The 13,553-nt window shown below is 48.4% G+C and overlaps 1 protein-coding gene across 1 annotated transcript in view; it reads right to left on the reverse strand.

Moving 5' to 3' along the window:
* Window positions 1–242: 242 nt before the first annotated feature.
* TUNAR (transmembrane neural differentiation associated intracellular calcium regulator) overlaps window positions 243–13,553 on the reverse strand; it is a 37,843-nt gene continuing 24,532 nt past the window's right edge. Inside the window, exon 2 of the mRNA XM_073578236.1 lies at window positions 243–840. Within this exon, the coding sequence (XP_073434337.1) occupies window positions 655–840 (186 nt within the window). The 3' untranslated portion in view covers window positions 243–654. The remainder of the gene's footprint in view (window positions 841–13,553) is intronic.

Consider the following 13,553-nt stretch of genomic DNA (forward strand, 5'->3'; position numbering starts at 1 on the left):
ATGGTAATAATCCATGCCCTGATGGATTTCAGTAAGTGGTAATAATCCATGCCCTGATCGATTACAGTAAGTGGTAATAATCTATGCCCTGATGTATTATGGTAAATGGTAATAATCCATGCCCTGATGAATTACAGTAAGTGGTAATAATCCATGCCCTGATGGATTACAGTAAATGATAACCAGATGACAGGCCCGTATCTCAGCTGCACTGTCACATGATGTCTCGCACACCTTACACATTTGAAAGGAAATTTCTTTTAATGGCTATTAAACCCCCGGATATATTTGACACATGCTAGAAGGTATTGCACTTGTAGCACAGATAGAAACATTCATATAAACAGAAGGAAATTCAAGAAAGAGAGAAACAAAATTGTGTTAGAATTTCATGATGAGGCTCAGTCTCCGGCCAGGTGAGAAACGTAAAAATCCGCAGGAGCGTTGGGTGGTGACTGATTTAGCTCCCACCAGGTTCATTTCCCATTGGTGGTGTAGGGGTTCAGATATACACAGCAAGTCCACAGGGGGCGCTCTCTGGCGGAAAACTTTACAGTCTGTTTTGCAGTAAAGATGACTGTTGCGCTGCTTGTGCTTCATCCCAGGCTGGAGCGTCTTAAAGTGCCGGCGGCGCTTCATTCGTTGGTTACATCTTTATAAAGTGGTATAAATGTAGACAAATATTATGACAATCAGGTTGAGGATGGTCCCTATGATCCCCAGCATGGCCAGTATAGTCTCCTCCTTGCTCTCCTTTTCTTGGCTTCCTCTGTCGTCTTCATTGTCGCCAGTGATTACCATCTTGGTCATGTATTCCAATGTACCTCTTCCCTGTCTTACCTGAAATCAGAAGAGTATGGCGTTACTTATTGGGTATAGGATGATTAATACCGCACTGGCAGCACAAAGTGTGTCATCACAATGCAACAAAGTCCCCAAGTAGCAGTACTATATAGTGCCTATATTATACTGCCTAACCATAACCCTATATTGTCATTGCAAATAACAGTGTTTCACAGTGCTCATATAATACCACCACATAGTGCCAAATACAGCCGACCTGCCTGCATATACTGTAAGTGCCATATATTGCAAAGAAGACAAACTTACTAAATAACTGCTGCGGTAACTAATTTATACTGCCGTACTGTCCAACCCCAACCCTATATTGTCATATACTGAACAAATCACATAGTGCTGAAATAATACCGCCACACAGTGCCAAATTACAGAGCAGCACCGCTATTTTATAATACAGTCCTCTGCCTGCACATAAGTGCCACAAAGTGAATAGTTTCCCCAATAAATGCCATATAAGTGTCATATACTACTATAGTGTGTCACATAGCAGTACCATACCATTATAATTTTGCAACATTGTCTGCACAACATTGACACAGAGGGAACAGATGATAGAACCACCGTTACCACAGTAGGATCTAGTGCAGGGCATTGACATTGAAATCCTTCTCTCGTATATGTGGCTCAGGTGGCAGTATGCTGCCTGAGTATTTAGGTAGTAAGCATCTATACCGCTACTGTGTATTGCTTCTCTGCATCAGCACTCCTGATTAATCCAGTTTTACTACACTGCTGCCTGACTTTGCTATACCGCTGTTATGACTCTGTGACAAACCCAGCTCTGCTACATTTTTGGGTGATTGGCTATAAGTCTGGTCAGTTCTGCATTGGACTTGTGACAAACCAATATCTGCTACTTTGCTGGGTAACGTTGCTATATCACTGTCCAGTTCTGTATTGGACTTTGAAACACTCAGCTCTGGTAGAGACCCTGAGTTAATACCGCCACACTGCTGCCAATTCTGCACTGCAACTTATCTGCAACTCAGCTCTGCTTCACCAGCTCCTCATCACTTGACCGCCTCTATTCCCTTGGATTACAACTGTATTATGTCTGCTGCCATAATCTCAACTCTGCTTCTTTGGATCTGGTGCCTCCCGTTTTCTCCTCCTGCTGCCGTTCCACCACCTCAGTTTAGTGCTGTTCCATGTGGATCTTGCTGCTGCAGTGACATCATCTGTCCGTGCTGCATAAAATTACACATCCGGATCAAAGGCTCCAGGGATCCATCTCACCAGACGAAACATAACAGCCGAACAGTTGTCAAATAATGCTATCACATGATACCACATGTATAGTATATCACAAAAGTAAGTACACCCCTGACATTTCTGTAAATATTATATTCTTTCTTTTCATGGGACAACAAAGAAGATCTGACACTTTGATACAATGTATAATACGCAGTGTACTGCCTGTATAACAGTGTCATGGTTTGGCACTGCATGATTGTTTCTGGCTGTGGGGGGCTACAGTTCATTGAGGGTACCATTAATGTCAACATCTACTGTGACATACTGAAGCAGAGCATAATCACTTCCATCTAGGCCCACAAAGCAGCAGGGGGCTATGAGAAGATAGCAAAGAATTTTCAAGTTGCCCTTTCTTCAGTTAAAAATTTTATTAAGAAATGGCAGTTACCAGGAACAGTGGAGGTCAAGATAAGGTCTGGAAGACCAAGCAAAATTTCAGTGAGAGCAGCTTGTAGGATTGCTAGAGAGATAAATCAGAACCCCTTCTTAACTTCAAAAGACCTTGAGAAAGATTTATCAGACTCTGACGTTGGGGTACATTGTTTTACTGTTCAGAGATGCCTGCAAAAATATGGCCTTCATGTGTCATAATCCAGTCCAGGTTTGGCGTCCTGTCTGCCCCTTTTCCGGACTGATCATGTCAAGGCTTAACTTTGCCTGGCCTCGTTATGGGTTGAGGTCTGCTATTTCTTCCTGCTGCATCTTGCAGGCCATGCCAGTTATATTTTCTGCCTATGTCGTGAGTATCTGACTCTAGTAGTACCCTTATTTTTTCTGCTGCACTTTCTGACCTTGCCCATGTCTGTTCCTCCCTCTCTGCCCATCCCATCTTAGTGTTTCTTGATTGTGTCATGGTCCAGTCCGGAGTTTATTTTCCGCTGTCTTCACTCTGGACTGGTCATGTGGGGGTTAAGCTCCTCAGCCTCGTTCTGGAGCTAGCTAGGCTATTTCAGTCTCTCACAGCCTGCTGACCAGTGTTAGTGATAGCTCAAGCTTCCAGTTTAGAGCCTCTGACCCTTGTACCTTGGTGATCCTCCTGCCTCTGACTAGTATCCACGTGTATGTCCCGGACTGATCTCTGACCCCGTCTCTTGGTATTCGTCTCTGCTCCTACGTTTCCTCTCTGGCATTTGACTTCCCGGCTTGTACCCCGACCACGTATTTCACCTCACGTTTCTGGACCCTGTGCTCATGTTTTGGCTTTCTGACCCTCGGCTTGGTATTTTGACTACGTGTATTGCTGCTCCTTCTGGTACGTCTTCTCCTGCTAGTTTCTGACTCAGTTCGTCTGACCATTCTCTCTTGTTACCTGTCACACCTGTGCTATTGCTCAGGGCTTGCTACTCTTAGTGTGTAACCTCTCTTCCCTCACCAGCTCCCCCTGGTGGAGGTTTCACTACATTATCACTAACCTATACATTTAAATGGGATTTTGCACTTTTTTTTTTCCTCTGGTCATGGATCTGCTGCACAACTTGGCAGATCAAGTGTCCAGTTTGACGCAGATGGCGCAGGATTTTTCTGTCAATCATCAGTCCCTTGTCATGTCTCATACCCACTTACAGAAAGAACTGACTGAGACTATTAAGACCATGCAGGGAAACACCTCTCATATTGTTAGTCCACCAGGTGACTCTGTAGATGTTATTTTGCATTCTCCTGAATCCTCAGTTAACCTTCCTGACACGTTTTCTGGTGAAAAAGATACATTTCACATATTCAAGGAGAGTTGTAAATTATGGTTTTCTCTTAGACCCCGATCGTCTGGGGATGAGACTCAGCGGGTGGGGATTATTATCTCCTTACTTAGGGAGGGTCCCCAATCCTGGGCATTCTCGTTGCCCCCTACTGCCCCTGAGCGGATCTCGGTAGATAGGTTCTTTGAGGCCCTAGGACTTATCTATGACGAACCGGACCGTGTAAGGGTGGCAGAGGACACTATTATGGGTCTGGGGCAGGGGAAGAATTCAGCCGAATGGTACAGCTCCGAATTCTGTTGATGGTCCACTGAGGTGTCCTGGGACGACTCCGCACTGAGATGTCTGTTCAGGAAGGGACTGTCGGATTGCTTGAAGGACGCTCTGGCTCTCTATCCACCTCCCAGCTCATTGGAGGAGGCTATGACTCAGGCTATCCGTATGGATCGGAGACTGCGGGAGAGAGGTGTTACTCAGCGAGGGATTCCATTGTTCCCTGCTAACCCTGATGTTTTGCTTCCATCTGAACCTATGGAGGTGGGAGCCACCAACCCCCAGGAGAAAGAAAGGAAACGACGATGTGATGGAAAGTTATGTTTTTACTGCGGGGATCCCGGACACTGGAAAAAAAACTGCCCCTCCTGTCCACCGACTAACAAGCGGCTGAGTCTGGGTGATCACTGTGGAGGTCACCCAGACTCCCAGGTACCTTTTTCTTCATTTTCAAAGATACTGTTAAAGGTGGAACTTGGTGTTGAGAATGGCTTTTTCCATGCTTTGGCTTTTGTAGACTGGGTCATCTTTGAACCTGATAGACTCTAAGCTGGTGGCCCGCTGTAGCTTAGGGACAGTTAGGTTGGAGACTCCTTTAAAAATTGTGGCTATTGACGCTACACCTCTCACTAAGGATGGTCTCCATTTCAGTTCTAAAGAATTCACCCTCAGGGTGGGGGCCCTACACCAGGAGCGCATGTCATGCTTTGTTTTGGATAACCTCCCTGCTGGCCTGGTGTTAGGGTTTCCCTGGTTGCAACAGCATAACCCGGTTATTGACTGGGGGTCCCAGGATATTGTTAAATGGGGACCTGATTGTTTTTAAAATTGTCTTGCCACTGTGTCTATGTCATCCTTCAGTCTGGAGGGTATTCCGGAGTACCTGAAGGATTTTGTGGATGTGTTCTCCGAAAAGGAGGCTGAGGTTCTACCACCACACTGACCATTCGATTGTGCTGCTGATCTGGTTCCCGGTGCCAAGTTGCCCAAAACCAGTCTGTACAATCTCTCCGGCCCTGAGCAGGCTGCTATGAAGGAGTATATCTCTGAGAGCCTCCGTAAAGGACATATACGGCCATCTGTCTCTCCCGAGGCGGCGGGGTTCTTTTTTGTAAAAAAAAAAAAAGGATGGTGGTTTACGCCCATGCCTCGATTTTCAAGAACTGAATAAGATAACCATAAGAAACACTTATCCTCTTCCACTGATACCTGATTTGTACAATCAATTGTCGGGGGCCAGGTGGTTCTCTAAGTTGGACCTCAGGGGAGCGTACAATCTCATCCATATGCGGGAGGGGGATGAGTGGAAACCTGCGTTTCTCACCTCTGAGGGTCTGTTTGAAAATTTGGTTATGCCGTTCGGTTTGACTAACGCACCAGCGGTATTCCAGAATTTCATTAATCATGTTTTTTCTGATTTTATTGGACGCTTTGTAGTAGTTTATCTTGATGATATACTCATATATTCTTCTGATAGACAAAGTCACATGGGTCATCTTCGTGCGGTTCTCCAGAGGCTCAGGGAGAACTCACCCTTTGCCAAACTGGAGAAATGTTCATTTTTTACTCAAGAATTGTCCTTTCTAGGGGTCATCCTGTCCGCTGAGGGGTTTCGTATGGACTCTAGGAAGGTACAGGCCATTGTGGATTGGGTGCAACCCAGAGATCTCAAGGGTCTTCAGCGATTTCTGGGTTTCGCCAATTACTATAGAAAATTCATCAAGGGGTTCTCTCAAGTGGTCAAACCCCTCACTGATCTCACCCAAAAGGGGGCTGATTTCACAAACTGGTCAGCTCCCGCTGTGGCGGCGTTTTCTTTGTTAAAAAAAGTTTCATGACTGCTCCGGTACTGGTTCAACCTGATTTTTCTAAACCATTCATCATAGAATTGGATGCCTCTGAGGTGGGAGTGGGAGCTGTGTTGTCCCAGGGCCCCACCACATTAACTAACAAGACCCTGTGCCTTCTTTACTAAAAATTTTCCTCTGCGGAGAGGAATTATGATGTGGGTAACCGAGAGTTGTTGGCCATTAAATTAGCTTTTGAAGAATGGAGGCATTTTTTGGAGGGGGCTGTCCATCGTATCACTGTCATTACAGATCACAAGAACCTGTCTTACATCGAGTCCGCCAAACGTCTGACTCCAAGATAGGCTAGGTGGTCACTTTTATTTTCCAGATTTCAATTTTCCATCACTTTCAGACCAGGTTCCAAGAATGTGAAGGCGGATGCCTTGTCTCGCAGCCTAGATCCGGTATCGCCTCCTGAGCCTCCCTCCTCCATTCTTCAGCGTGGGGTGCTGGTGGCTGTGGTGTCCCCGAGATTGGAGCAGGAGATTCGTGAGGCCCAATCTCTTGCTCCTCCATCCATACCTGAAAATAAGCTCTTTGTGCCTGTTCAGTATTGATTAAAGGTGCTTCGGGAGTTCCACGACTCGGCTGAGTGGGCATCCTGGAATCTCGGCCACTCGTAAAACCATCACTAGGCTGTTCTGGTGGTCCTCGCTGACTTCTGACATCACTGCCTTTGTGTCCTCCTGTGAAATTTGTGCCCGCGCTAAAGCCTCCCACAACTGGCCTGCCAGTGAATTGGTGCCACTGCCAATTCCGGATAGACCGTGGACTCATCTGTCCATATATTTTATCACCGATCTCCCCCCTGTCATGATCCATGCGGGATCAGGACAGATAAAAGCACAGGTAACCTTTTTTTTTCTCACGCTGTGCTTAGAGATGTTTTGCCCCCGGTGGCCATTTAGATTATTGCACTGTGGTGTCGTTTGTTCTAAGTTTGCCCAAGTGGTGGTGAGCGTCATTGCACTCTGTTTCTTTAGTTAAGTGCACATTTATTATGCAGGTGTGATTGCTGGCTCAGCTATAAAAGAGTCACAGGTGTTGCAATCAGCGTTGGTGATAGGATTCATTTCCAACCATCCCTGGTGGAGGAAGGAGCTGGAGAGAGCTCCTTGCAGCACTGTCTTAGCCCTGGTGTGGAAGGAGTCAGAGGGGATTTGCTTGCAGCTCTGACAGAGCTTGGTGGCAGCGATTCAGGAGGAGAGCTGCATTCTGGTGGTGGACTCTGTTGCCAGGAGCAAGAGCAATAGAGTAAAGCTAAGTAGTGTTCCCCTGTTTGTTTTCCCTTCGTGTGTATTAGTACAGCGGTGGGGCCAGTGCCTGCGCCGCCCAGCTCCCTAGCAAGGGATAGGTGTAGGGTGTGCTAAGGCGACAGGTATCCTGAGCGGCGCTCGGTGTGGAACCAGCATAGGGAACGTTAGGAGTGTTAGGGACACTGACTCAGGGTTCATGCAGAAGGTCTCCACGTCCCCTTTCCCTATCGCAGGGCTCACTGTTGTAACTGTGTTCCCTCCCCCTTGTCTTGTTGTTTACAGTTACCGGCCTGCAGGCTGTGCCACACAGGACTGTATCACGTGCCGCGTCTTGTTGCTTCAGTTACTGGTCTGCGGGTCGTGTCACACAGGACGGGTCCACGTTACATTATCACCAACCGATAATTTTTTTTTTTTTTCTGCTGAGCCATGGACCCTGTTCAGACCTTTGCCCAAATGCTGCAGACCCTTACTGATGATATTAGGGGGCTGCGCAGTGAGTTGGTGCAGCAACTGCAGCAGTTGGTGGGCTTTGGGAGCTTGGTTCAGAGACAGGCTCAGCCAGAACCCAAGATATCCCTCCCTCCCTGACAGATTTTCTGGAGGGAGAGATCAATTTTTGGTATTCCGGCAAGCCTGTAAATTGTATTTCAGGCTGTGCCCTCGTTCATCAGGGAGTGAAGAGCAACGGGTTGGAATCATTATGTCCCTTCCTAAAGGGGATCCAAAATCCTGGGCCTTCTCCTTACCGGACGATTCTCCATCATTAGTGTCCGTGGACGAGTTTTTTGCGGCTTTGGCGCTTGTGTATGGGGATCCTGATGGCGTAGCCCTGGCGGAATCTCGGATCCGTAGGTGTAAACAGGGAGCCCGGGTTGCCGATGAGTACTGCTCAGAGTTTAGGAGATGGGCCACTAACACTGCAGGATACTCTGGTGCAGTACGCCGCCCCCAGGTCGCTGGAGGCCGCCATGTCCCTTGCCATCCAGGTGGATAGATGCCTCAGGGAGAGACATATACAAAAAGTGCCGCCTGACGTCCTCGCTAGGGAGGAGGACCCGCCAGTGCGGACGGAGGAACCCAGACAGCCCGGTGTTGTTGAGACAAAAAAGGGGGTGTCTGCGGCTCGTCGTGGTGGGGGGTATGCTTTTCCTGTGGGAAGCCTGGCCATTTTATGAGAGCCTCCCCAGTTCATGCCAAGTCTCCAGATGAACCTATGCAAGTAGGTGTAGCTAGTTTGCATTCGGAGCTGCCTACGGTTCGGGGAGTGGTGTCGGCATGTTTGTACTGTGGGCAGACTGGTCATGTCCTGAAGGCTTGCCCATTGCGCGCCAAATTATCTGTGCCATCTGAGAAGCCACATTCCCCTGGTCGCTTGGAGGGAGGCGACCAAGGAGTATACATTTCCTCCATTTTGCCCTCCCAAGGTACCATGTCAGCAGAGGTCTTGGCTGGCGGGGTACCGGAAGTGATACCGGTGCTTGTGGACAGCGGAGCAGGAGTCAGTCTGGTGGATGCTCGCTTTGTCCAGACTCATGGTCTGAGGTGTAGGACGATAGCCCAGCCTATAAGCGCCCAGGTCATAAACTCTGTTCCACTGAGCCAGGGGAGCTTGACCAAGGTCAAAGAGAATATCCATCTGCGTATAGGACATCACGAGGAGTCCTTGTCATGCTACGTCTTGGAGGGAATGCCAGTACCTATTGTTTTAGGCTTCCCTTGGCGGAAAAGACACAACCCGGTAATAGATTGGCGGGCGGGGAAAGTGGTCAGCTGGGGGCCCTCGTGTGAGGGCTGCTGCCTAGGAACTACTGTCTCTGCCGTCTCTCTTCAACGGACCACTTCCTCTCCGGTAAGGGCAGCAGATGTGTTGCAGGAGAGTAGGGGCAAGTCTCAACTCTCGCCATTGGCCAACCCTGGGAGGTGCAGACCTCGTGGTGGAAGGGGTTGGAGGGTGATGTACCCCTTGGTGAAGTGCGGGGGTGTAAGTGTGGTGACACAGGGGGACGCCTCTGTTGTCAATCCCAGAAAGAGTTCTCCAAATGGTGTCAAACGAACGAGTGGCAATAAACGTTCAGGTCCGGACCTGTGTGTGAACGAGCGTGTATGGGTGGCCACCAAAAAACATCCAGTGTAAGTGTGTTGTGGAGTGTTACCAGCTCATACCAAACATACACATGCACAACTCATTACCCAGGTCAGCGCTTCGGAAATGTGTGGTGCCTCCAGAAACGTTGCCAATACCAGCAGGCTCGTTTGTCATCAACCTGACGTGCAGGTAGTTGCTGGGGTGAACTCTGGGTCTGGGCGTCCCCGCTGTAGGTGGTTCCCTGATGGACAGTGGTCTTGAGGGTCCATTAAGGGGAGGGTACTGTCATGATCCATGCGGGATCAGGACAGATAAAAGCACAGGCAACCTTTTCTTTTTCTCAAGCTGTGCTTAGAGATGTTTTGCCCCTGGTGGCCATTTGGATTATTGCACTGTGGTGTCGTTTGTTCTAAGTTTGCCCCCAGTGGTGGTGAGCGTCATTGCACTCTGTTTCTTTAGTTAAGTGCACATTTATAATGCAGGTGTGATTACTGGCTCAGCTATAAAAGAGTCACAGGTGTTGCAATCAGCGTTGGTGATAGTATTCATTTCCCACCATCCCTGGTGGAGGAAGGAGCTGGAGAGAGCTCCTTGTAGCACTGTCTTAGCCCTGGTGTGGAAGGAGTCAGAGGGGATTTGCTTGCAGCTCTGACAGAGTTTGGTGGCAGCGATTCAGGAGGAGAGCTGCATTCTGGTGGTGGAATCTGTTGCCAGGAGCAAGAGCAATAGAGTAAAGCTAAGTAGTGTTCCCCTGATTGTGTTTTCCCTTCATGTGTATTAGTACAGCGGTGGGGCCAGTGCCTGCGCCGCCCAGCTCCCTAGCAAGGGATAGGTGTAGGGTGTGCTAAGGCGACAGGTATCCTGAGCGGCGCCCGGTGCGGAACTGGCATAGGGAACGTTAGGAGCGTTAGGGAGTGTTAGGGACACTGACTCAGGGGAGTGCAGGAGGTCTCCACGTCCCCTTTCCCTATCGCAGGGCCCACCGTTGTAACTGTGTTCCCTCCCCCTTGTCTTGTTGTTTACAGTTACCGGCCTGTAGGCCGTGTCACACAGGACTGTATCACGTGCCGCGTCTTGTTGCTTCAGTTACCGGCCTGCGGGTCGCGTCACATAGGACGGGTCCACGTTACACCCCCCTCTAATGGCAAAACCGTGATCTGGGTAGTGGTGGATAGGTTCAGTAAACAAGCACATTTTGTACCATTAACGGGCCTTCCTAATGCTGAGACTCTATCTAAACTATTCATTGAGCATGTGATCCGGTTGCATGGTGTGCCTGTCAGTGTGGTGTCTGATAGAAGGATGCAATTCGTGCAAAATTCCGGGAGGGATTTTTGTAAAAGGCTGGGCAGCAGTCTGACCTTTTCATCGGCCTACCATCCCGAGACCAATGGTCAGACTGAAAGGACCAATCAGTCTTTGGAGCAGATTCTACGGTGTCAGGTCACATCCAGACAGGATGATTGGTGCTCTACGATACCTATAGTGGAATTCGCTTTCAATAATCGTGTTAAACAGTCTACTGGTACTTCTCCTTTCTTCTGCAACTATGGGTTTCACCCTCATTTTGGTGAATTTTCCTGACTGGATTCGGAGTGTCCAGGGGCTGATACGGCCTTTTTGCAGTTGGGGGAGGTTTGGAGGGAGGTTCAGAGGAACATTGGGGAGGCTCAAGGCAAATATAAATTTTTTGCGGATAAACAACGCTCTGTGGGGCCGGCTTATCAGGTGGGGGATAAGGTATGGTTATCCACCAAAAATATAAGGCTGAGCATTCCCTCTGCTAAGTTGGGTCCCAAGTTTATTGGGCCGTATGAAATTCTAGAGGTGATTAATCCTGTGGCCTTTCGCCTGCGTTTGCCTCCGTTGTTGCGGATCCCTAATGTGTTCCATAAGGCGCTTCTGAAGCCGTCGGTGCCTTTCTCTGATGAGTCTCCCTCGCACCCGCCGCCTGTTATGGCAGATGGCCAGACCGAGTATGAAGTGGAACAGGTGGTAGATTCTCATATGCTCCGCCGTTCACTTCAGTACTTAGTCCATTGGAAAGGGTACGGTCCTGAGGATCGGTCATGGGTGCCGGCGCGTTCGGTCCATGCGGATCGATTGGTCCGGGCCGTTCATGCTCGTCATCCAGGGAAGCCTGGGGGCCCGGTGGCCCCCCAGTGAGAGGGGGGTACTGTCATGGTCCAGTCCGGAGTTTATTTTCTGCTGTCCTCACTCTGGACTGGTCATGCGGGGGTTAAGCTCCTCAGCCTCGTTCTGGAGCTAGCTGGGCTATTTCAGTCTCTCACAGCCTGCTGACCAGTGTTAGTGATAGCTCAAGCTTCCAGTTTAGAGCCTCTGACCCTTGTACCTTGGTGATCCTCCTGCCTCTGACTAGTATCCACGTGTATGACCCGGACTGATCTCTGACCCCGTCTCTTGGTATTCGTCTCTGCTCCTACGTTTCCTCTCTGGCATTTGACTTCCCGGCTTGTACCCCGACCAAATATTTCGCCTCACGTTTCTGGACCCTGTGCTCATGTTTTGGCTTTCTGACCCTCGGCTTGGTATTTTGACTACGTGTATTGCTGCTCCTTCTGGTACGTCTTCTCCTGCTAGTTTCTGACTCGGTTCGTCTGACCATTCTCTCTCATTACCTGTCACACCTGTGCTATTGCTCAGTGTTTGCTACTCTTAGTGTGTAACCTCTCTTCCCTCACCAGCTCCCCCTGGTGGAGGTTTCACTACAGATTGCTTTTGGATTTCCTGGTATTTGACTCGGCTTTGACTCTGACTTGACATTGCCTCTGGTCCCTGGTACTTCTGCCTTTTGTCTGGTATTGACCCTTTGGCTCTCCACTGACTCTTTGCTTGTTTTTTCCCTTTGTACTGCGTGACAGTCAAGGTTTTGACTCGGCTTGATTGAGTATTCTGCTGCCACCTGGTGGTAGCTTCACTGCAGCACTGCAGGTCTGCTCTTGCTGACTGGTTACCATCCTTCCACTCTATTGCCATCTAGTGGAGGTTGCAGTTACCTGCATAGCTGCAGCGTGACATTATTGAAGAGTCATCAGAAGAAAACCTCACCTACGTCCTCACTGTAAAATTCAGCATCAGAAGTATGCAAAAGAACATCTAAACAAGCCTGATTCATTTTGGAAACAAGTCCTGTGGACCCATGAGGTTAAAATAGAACTGTTCTGTTTAGCAGCAATGATCAAAGATATGTGTGGAGAAAAAAGAGCACAGAATTTCAGGAAAAGAACATCTTGCCAACCATTAAGCATCGGGGTGGATCAATCATGCTTTGGGGTTGTGTTGCAGCGAATGGCACGGGGAACATTTCACTGGTGGAGGGAAGAATGGATTCAATGAAATTTCAACAAACTCTTGATGCAAACATAAAACCATCTGTAAAAAAGCTAAAGGTGAAAAGAAGTAGAGGATGCCTTCTACAAATGTATAATGAATGATCCTAAACGCACGTCACAATCCACAATAGTCTACCTCCATAAGGCGCAATCTGAAGGTTTTACAATAGCCCTCACAGTCCACTAATCTGAACATCATTGAAAATCTGGGGCTAGACCTCAAATAGCAGAGGATGAAAGATGCCCCAGGAATCTCACAGAACTGGAGGAATTCTCCAAGGAAGAATGGATGAAAAATCTCTCAAACAAGAACTGAAAGACTCTTGTCTGGCTACAAAAAGTATTTTCAAGCTGTAATACTTGCAAAATGGGGTGCTACGAGGTACAAACTGTTGTGAATTCTCTTGATCTGACTTCTGAGTCGGGGCTCCCTCTGGTGGTTACTGCGGGTATTGGAGCTGGCTGGGTTGACAGAAGTCTGCCACCTGACGACGATGATTGGAAATCAGGGGTTACTGACTGGGAAGGTATAAGTGAGCAGGCTTCCCTCAGTTGCTGCTGGTGATTAGTTTCTTCCTGTGCATTTTGAGGTCTGCTGTCTCCTGCCTGATCCTGCATTTTTCAGTTAAGTTGTTCATTTGCTAATCCTTTGCATCTGATCTGGTTTTGCCTCTTTCTGCTTTGCTGTGAGGGTCCAGCGTGCTCCCTGCTGGGGCAGTGCTGGACTCCGCTCCATATGTTACAGGTTGTGTCAGTTTGTTCATTCTCCTGTTATGCTAGTCTCTTTTGCTTTGCTGCCAGTTCACACCAGAATGCTGATATAGTGGGGGAGAAGTCATGAGACTTCAGTGTTTTTTGTACAACAGACGTGTTGGATTTTTTAGGGTTTTGCATGATTGCAGACAATGTCTTTTCTTTCC

The sequence above is a fragment of the Dendrobates tinctorius genome, unplaced genomic scaffold (assembly GCF_039654945.1).
Source record: "Dendrobates tinctorius isolate UK_male_01 unplaced genomic scaffold, ASM3965494v1 ptg000058l, whole genome shotgun sequence".
NCBI lineage: Eukaryota > Metazoa > Chordata > Amphibia > Anura > Dendrobatidae > Dendrobates > Dendrobates tinctorius.